The 8,730-nt window shown below is 47.4% G+C and overlaps 1 protein-coding gene across 1 annotated transcript; it reads left to right on the top strand.

The window, feature by feature from the left end:
* Positions 1-491: 491 nt before the first annotated feature.
* gpr22a (G protein-coupled receptor 22a) lies at positions 492-2,405 on the top strand (the record flags this gene model as incomplete). Its single annotated transcript, XM_083692196.1, has 3 exons — positions 492-614; positions 857-1,003; positions 1,353-2,405. The coding sequence occupies 3 exons, from the start codon at positions 492-494 to the stop codon at positions 2,403-2,405; spliced, it is 1,323 nt and encodes a 440-aa protein (XP_083548322.1).
* Between the last annotated feature and the right edge of the window lie 6,325 nt (positions 2,406-8,730).

The raw sequence follows: 8,730 nt of genomic DNA, 5'->3' as shown, positions 1-8,730 counted from the left end.
GAAACATCCATCACTTGAACATCTTGGCAGAGCAGAATCTGAATTGTCCCAAACATAACTCTTTTAAGCAAAACAATGTGACGTTGCAGGCAGGCACAAGTGAAGCACTATGAGTTCTAAGATGGCAGCCAGAATGAACAGATAAAGGAAGGGAACACCGTGTTTTCCCACAAAGCTAGGAATTAATCATCACAAGCAGCCACCTAAGTGTTTTTTTATACATAATTGCGATCTTTTAAACAAATCCATCAAGTAGGCCTACATAACAACATCGGTTTGATCTGGAAAGCGTATGAGAAAGCTCTTGGACCTTCCACAAATTAAATGTTCATCGGCCATATTAGCATTTCCACATGAAAGGATTCTCTGGTGCCCTGAGACTAACCCTGTTTCTAATAGAAACATAATCAGACAGACAGACAGTCTGAGAGACAGAGGTAGTCATGCATATGCTAGTAGTGCTGATTTCTCTCTTCGGTCTCCGCAGGATAATGCATACCCCCCCTGTGCTGATCTCAGAAGCCACCATGAGCAACATGACTGTCCTCGACACTGCTGAACCCTCTGACCTCGATATGACCCCTTCGGCCGCCCCCTACCCCATCAGCTTCCAGGTAATCAGTCGTACTGTGAAACAGGTTCGGGGAAAAATGGCATTCCAAATCTTCAGATTAATCATAATTTTACTTGCTGAACTAAAATGCAATTGAATCCAACTCTGCATGTAAAACGCTTTGACACCTGGCTTTAAATGAATAGAATCCTTTCAAAGGCTTCCATCTTCCATAAAAGAGGGTTAAATTGACCCATCAAGTTCTTAAATGGTTCTGATAAATACCATTATATATGCCTCCAGGTGTCTCTGACTGGGTTCCTGGTGCTGGAGATTGTGCTGGGCCTGAGCTCTAATCTCACCGTGTTGGTCCTCTACTGTATGAAGCAGAACCTCATCAGCTCGGTCTCCAACATAGTCACCATGAACCTACACGTATTGGACGTATTGGTGAGTGTCTTCAAGCCAAATTTGGCCAAACGCTTCACACAAAGTTGCCAGTATACCTGTGTAATAATACAGTAATTACTGTATAGTAATAACATTGTATTAGCATGTAGTTACATGGATATACCATAGATTACTTTTTCTTATGATGACTGATGGATAGATGATTCACTTACTTAAACAAATGTATTTGTTGTAAGTCGCTTTGGATAAAGGCGTCTGCTAAATGCCATAAATGTAAATGTAAATGATGTATGGATTTGGGAAATTTGTGTTATAACACAAGGGGAATAAGGGACAGGTAATTTGTACTTCCTGGTCTCTCATCTTATTCTTCTTTATCTGGTTCCAGGTGTGTGTGACCTGCATTCCCCTGACAGCAGTGGTAGTGTTACTCCCCCTAGAGGCTAACACAGCACTGGTGTGCTGCTTTCACGAGGCCTGCATCTCCTTCGCTAGTGTAGCCACCGCTGCTAACGTGCTAGCCATCACCGTGGACCGCTATGACATCTCAGTACGTCCGGCCAACCGCGTGCTGACCATGGGCCGAGCTGTGTCTCTTCTGGGCTCCATTTGGGCTCTGTCCTTCCTCAGTTTCCTGGTGCCATTCATGGAAGTTGGTTTCTTCAGCCATTCTAGCTCAGACTATGTCAACCAGACTGCAGTGGCCTCAGTGGCCCACATGAATGAGTACTACACAGAGCTGGGGCTGTACTACCACCTGTTAGCCCAGATCCCCATTTTCTTCTTCACGGCCGTAGTCATGCTGGTCACTTACTACAAGATCCTCCAGGCGCTGAACATCCGCATCGGGACGCGTTTCCAACACAACCCGCCCAAGAAGAAGCCACAGAAGAAGAAGACAATCTCCTTGACAACCGCGACACAGCCGGAGTCGACGGACGCATCCCAGAGCAGCGGAGCGGTGCGGGGAGGAGGGAACGCACCCCTGGCCATGAGAACATCGGTGTCCGTCATCATCGCGCTGAGGAGAGCCGTGAAGCGGCACCGGGAGAGAAGGGAGAGGCAGAAGCGCGTCTTCAGGATGTCTCTGCTCATCATCTCTACCTTCCTTCTCTGTTGGACCCCCATAACCGTGCTCAACACGGTCATCCTGAGCGCTGGCCCCAGCAACTTCACGGTCAAACTGCGGTTAGGATTTCTGGTCATGGCCTACGGGACGACCATCTTCCACCCGCTGCTCTACGCGTTCACGCGACAAAAGTTCCAGAAGGTTCTGAAGAGCAAGATGAAGAAGAGGGTGGTGTCGGTGGTGGAGGCGGACCCGACGCCCAACAAGGTGGTCATCCACAACTCCTGGATTGACCCCAAGAGGAACAAAAAGGTCACCTTCGAGGAGACAGAGGTCAGACAGAAATGTCTCTCTTCAGTGGATGTGGAATAAGACCATATGGAATAGGAGAGAGGATGTGGATGAATAGGAGTGAGCTATGGACTTAGCAACAGGGTGATTAAACCTTATCGGTACCAAACCAAGGTTAGACAACCAAGATGTCACAGGATGTGGAATAAAGCGTTCATGTCTGAGTGGCTACACTGTATCATGAATATCATTGGTGCCGCTAGGTGGGTTTGGGAGGCACAAGGTGAAGCCAAAGTCGGGCAAAAATGTCTCCGAGATTGTAGTGAGCTATGAACACTTAGAAGGTCACTGGAGAGTATCAGGTACCAACTCATTAAAAAAGGGAAACCACTGATCCAAAGCAGTAGTGTAAATTACAGTGTATTTAATTGTACAGCCCCTTGGTGACGGGGATAATTTATTACTATTTATTGTGAAAATGGTGGAGTGGTGTCAAGGACGACTTAAAATAATGTACTGCATGGTGTTCTGTTAATAGTAATATATGATATTGTGTATAGAAAATGTACAGTATAGACGACGTATGTAGATACATTGACACTTAAAAAAACACTAAAGTATGTGTCCTTTTATAATAAATAACTTCCAAACAGGTCGAAGGGTATTCTGTTGTTACATCACATCCTCCCCACTCCATCTCCCTTTGTAAATATTTATGGGTGAAATATTGTTTCTTGTACTCATTGGTAAGCCCTCTCCATCTGCCTGTGAATCAGTGTGTGAGAGAGAGAGAGAGAGAGAGAGAGAGAGAGAAAAGACTGGTAACCAGTGAGTGAGAGACACATCTGAAAATTGATCACAGAATTACTAAGATGTCACCTTATGTGATTTCTCCACAAAATTAGCATGGGGGTCCATCCAGAGATTTACCTCAGCTGGTCTCTCTCCATCCCACTGTGGCCTCTGATGATAACACAGCTGCTACTTCCTATTATCTAACCCCCAGGCTGAGCCAACATGGCTGACCCATAGCCTGTTTCCTCTCAAAATCACTCCGAAGCCAACTGGTATGTCAATCTGTATCTTTTGATAGAGCTCAGAGCATAGGCCTACTACACTCACATCATATCACCCATGAGGGTGTTAGGAGCTGGATGACACAGAGGACTCTGACCCTGCTCCAAAGAGCTTAGCAGGGCTACGGGTGGGGGTGGGGGGTGTGTAATATGTGAAGTGGATTGGTCACGGGCTGCAGTGCTGAAAACACTTGTCCTTGCGTGCTCCTCCTCTCATGGCTCGATACCTTGCGATAACCAAGGCCGGGTTGCCAGATAGATAATCACAGTTTGGCCATGGCAAGCAGTGCATCAGCGTCACTCTCCCCGTGCTGACACGGGAAGGTCATGCCTCCCTCGCTAGCCCGAATTCAGTTACAGTCATACACGCAGAATACCAACGCAGAGCATCTGTCGAGAGGGGGTGTCTAGACGAGGGGGAGGGTGGGGGGGGGGAGGGGGAGGGGGAGGGGGGAGCGTCTGAGGGTCTACGTAACGAAGAAGAAGAGAGTTACAGTATGAGATGGAAGGAGCAAAGGAAAACGTATTTTATCCAGATTGATTGAAAACGTTCCATAATTCATCATTCATACAAGGGCTCAACACTTTGTCTAAATCGGCCATGAGGTAGATGTCCTTGAGATCATTGTGTTTGACAACAGTATACATATGGGATCTCTTTATATTCAAAGAGGGTAACGTAGCTTTATAAAATCTATTTTTGCTACAAGGGTACACAGTATCAACTGCTTTTGTTGTGTGTGTGGGACGTGGCCACCTGCCATATCAGCTTTAAAGGCCATGCGGGGTTAGGATGGGGAGGGGGAAACAAACTCAGGGAAAGTGTTTGGTTGGACGACATCCAAAATCACTTTGGAGGTCATAAGCTCAGTCAGTCCATCCTTACAAAAAACGGCACCCATGCATAACTTCAAAAGGCTTTCCTTTTGAAACACTCATCGAACGGTCTATCAAATAAATCATTCCACAAGTTTAAACAAAGTGCATTTGAGGAGATAATTAAAAGCTTGGGTACTGGCAGTTGTCCAGATGGTACTAAAGTCAGGTTGGTAAAGTAGATTGAAGCCCCGTCGAACTGTTCATTACAGGTTGGCTCACATCTTAAGTTACTCATGTGCCAGACCCCCAGAATGAACCCAAGAAAGAGGCGTCAATAGAAAGTGGATGACTAATGAACAGAGAAACCTGACAATATTTTCCCTTTCCTTCTATAACATTCCAAAAAGTACTGATGCTTACTACTGAATATTCATCTGAGTGGTAAGCAGAGGAATTGGACACCTACAGTATTCTCTTTGAAGTGAGTCGTCAGAGCACCAAGTCAGCACCATATAATTAGATCAGGAGAGATGTCGAGATACAAGATACTTTTTTCAAGGAAGTTTTTCATCTCTCGTGACGTAGGCTAATCTCCCCCTCAGCGCTAATCCATTGATGCCATTCTAGGGGTTACCTGGGAAACCAAGCTAAGACAGGCCATCCTTCTACCCATTTATCCATCCATTCATCCTCTTACAATCAGACACGTTTCACGACCCGCCCCAAAGCCAAAGACAGGCTCTTAACTCACTCACTGGGTTACCTCTCTCTCTCTCTCTCTCTCCCCCTCTCTCCCCCCCTCTCTCTCCCCCTTCCTCCCTCTCTCTCCCTGCATCTCTCTTGCTCTCCACAGCACTCACATGGCTGATATGCAGAGTGCTTTCAGTTCCAGGAGTCCTGAGTGTTCTGGAGTGTTCTGGCTGGCTGGGTCGCTAGGTAAATGCCGGTGGGTCACATGGACACACTAAGGCTGCAATGCAGTCAAACATGCCTTATGGATGTTCATGCATACTGTTTGCAAAGTTGATACATACACTAATAATGCATACACACACACTATATGTATATACTAATAATGCATACACACACACAAACACACTATATGTATATACTGATAATGCAAACACACACAAACACACTATATGTATATACTGATAATGCATACACACACAAACACACTATATGTATATACTGATCATGCATACACACACAAACACACTAAATGTAATGAAAGTCATAAAACCTTTTTTCCCCACAACGCTCCCTACTCTTTTTCCCCTCTCCTCTCCCTCTCTCCAACCCCATCCCTTCTTTCTTCCCCTCTCCTCTCCCGTGGGATTCCATTACACACTGAGTGACAGGTGAGGATCATCGTCTCATTACAGTGGGTTGCTGAGGCGAGATGCCTCTGAGTGACACTCCATCTCGACAGACTGACAGGCTGTACTCCCACAGCGGAGAAAACAAACAGCAGCAGATATGGAGGGCTGGCGACAGAGGGGGATGCGACGAGGGAGGCTGCCGGGAGGATGACAGCCATGCCAATATGTCAAAGGTATTGAGGATACAACACCCAGATTATCGCCAAATCGCGTCGTACACAACAGTGTCATTGAAAATAGATTGCTTTTTTTTTTTATTATTTTTTTTTTATGTGAAGCTAGACCTAGAGATGGAGGTCAGCTTGCAACTCTCTACACCCTCTCTACTATTGATCCTGGCGCGGTCCACCTGATCCCAGTCAATGCTACAGAACACAGCCAACGATAGGTCTGAGCACTGGGCTGGGGTGGCCTAGCCTAGCCCAGCCCAGCCTAGCCTGAGATCCGGTGTCCCAGACAACCAACAAGTCAATACTGTGAGAGTTGAAGCGTTATTGTCAGAGAGGGATATGGGCTTGTGAAAAGAGACAGTCTGTGCCAGTAAATCTCTTATCCTATTCGATTTACAGACATCTGTAAAAGCCCCTTCAGTCTCTCTCCCCGCTGCCTCCCGCCTCCTACTCTCTCCATGTCAACTACCTCTGCCTCCTCCCATTATTGTCTTTCCTCTGCCACCCCCCTCTCTCTCCCCCCCAGTAGTCTTCCCCCCCATCCAGTAGTCTTCCCCCCCCCATCCAGTAGTCTTCCCCCCCACCCAGTAGTCTCCCCCCACCCCCAAGTAGTCTCCCCCCCCCATCCAGTAGTCTTCCCCCCCATCCAGTAGTCTCCCCCCCCCCCCCCCCCCCCAAGTAGTCTTCCCCCCCATCCAGTAGTCTCCCCCCACCCCCCAATTAGTCTCCCCCCCAGTAGTCTTCCCCCCATCCAGTAGTCTTTCCCCCACTCTCCAGTAGTCTTTCCTTCCCCCACCCCCAAGTAGTCTCCCCCCCATCCAGTAGTCTCCCCCCCCCAGTAGTCTCCCCCCAATAGTCTTTCCTTCCCCACCCCCAATAGTCTTTCCTTCCCCACCCCCAGTAGTCTCCCCCCCCTCCCGTCGCTCTCACCCCATTCAGTCTTTTTCTCTGTTCTATCCTGCATTGTGTTTGCAGCACTTACAGACCTGCCACTCGACATTTAGTTGACTTTGACTTCCTCCTCAACAATAGCAGGCTCTCCTCTCCTCTCCTCTCCTCTCCTCTCCTCTCCTCTCCTCTCCTCTCCTCTCCTCTCCTCTCCATTGGCCTTGTCTCTGCCACCAGAGCATCGACTTCAGTCATTTTAGGCAGCTCTTCCCCATCGCCCCATCAATCCCCCTCCCCTCATCCCCCTCTCCATCCATCCATCCATCCATCCATCAATCCCCTATTTACTCTCCTTTATTCTACTAGCAACTACCCATCCCCCATCTGACCTTCTCCTCACCTCCCTCTCCCTCCCGGTTTAGTGCCCCCCCCCCTCCCTCCTCCCCCATCCATGCCCAATGTACTTACTCTGCTTTCTTCTTCACTCCCCCCCCACCCCCCCCCCCCAACCTGTTTAGTGTCCCCCAACCTGCACTGTCCTGTGGCTGACAGAAGAAAGCGGGTCCAAATCACATTAGGCTGGCGGTGCTGTGTGATTGTATTAGGTCAGCTCCACCAGGCCTGTAACACACTGCCATTATAACGTCCTGGCAGGAGAAGAAAGGCTCTGAGAGCAGCCAGCACAGTGTGGAAAATGACTGACTGGGTCCTGGACTGGCTCCAGAAAATAAATGACATCTCCAGCTTTTCAAGGAAAACTGAAATGTACTGGACAGGTGATAGTCAACAGAGAAAATTGGAGGAGGGGGAGGAGGAGGGGGAGGAGGAGGAGAGGGTTGTGTAAAACAAAGGGGGGGGAGGAGAGAGATAGAGAGGTATGCTTTGTCAATAGACAAATGTATTTACCAAGCCAATAAAGCACATTATAATTTGAATTTGAGAGGGAGGTCATGAGGCAAAGACAAAGAGGAAAGGCCATGCAACAACACAATGAGATAAGCTTCTCAACCAGATACACCAACAGGTAACACCAACCGACATCTCAGGCCTCCTACAAACCACTGACAGTCAGTGACACACTGACTATACATCTAGCTGTAAATACAACTACATGGTTCTAAATGTCAATACTGACAAGTGTATATCATGCCCACTGTTGGAGTAAACAGCTGAAAGAAGACAAAATGCTTCCTCTTTCCGATACTTACAGAGGGCTCTGTATACTGTATAAGAGGCCCCCGGGATGTGCTCCTGACACGATTCACATGACCAACGCAGAGTAGGCTACATGGAGAAACAGTAGTAGAACGAATACAAACACAAGGGCTGTGTGACTTCTGAGAAGGCCGCGCTCGACCTCTCCGCCACAACCACAGGAGAATACAGTATGCCAGTATGCAAAAAAGCTTATCTCTTTCTCAGAAACCCGTAGGAGGTTATTGCCCCGGGCGCCGGGGTTTATAACGAAGACTACTGTTTGACCCTCCATGTCTGTGTATGGTTGTTTCGAACCACAGCACACAACATTTGAATCGTACTAGTAAACCAACTCATCATTTGGCTGATGAACTATGCACTTCAGTGGCGTTATTGTTGTCGTTGACTCAGAACAACAAGAATGTGTTGTCATGTCGCCGTGCTTGGTGTGACAATCTGTGAGAGAGGATAACTGAGAGAAATGACACACACACGCTCAAACTTGACTGGATCCAACACAGCAAGACAACTCTCCGAGCGCTCATTGGCAGCTGAAATCGACTAAACAAGGTCTTCCTTCACAGAGCACCTCATCAGGCATCTTCTCGGCTACGAACGGAGACTAATACACTGTTTCATTAAAATCAAATGAGCTGGGATATCTTCCCCTGGCCCACAGTAACCACTGTCAGGTTCATAACACCACATGTGACATCACATAAACTGTTTTAATGTGGTTTCAAAGACCAAACCTGTTAACAAGATGATTCTCCTCTGAACAGGGTTTCATGGTCTCTATATTACAACGTAAAAGCACTTACGGCTGTATAGCTACTACAGCACTGTACTGTATAAAGAGCTATAATATAACATA

This window comes from Argentina silus, assembly GCF_951799395.1.
Source record: "Argentina silus genome assembly, chromosome: 20".
Taxonomy (NCBI): Eukaryota; Metazoa; Chordata; class Actinopteri; order Argentiniformes; family Argentinidae; genus Argentina; species Argentina silus.
Note: the sequence above shows the minus strand (reverse complement) of the source record. Positions and strands in the feature narration are given on the sequence as shown.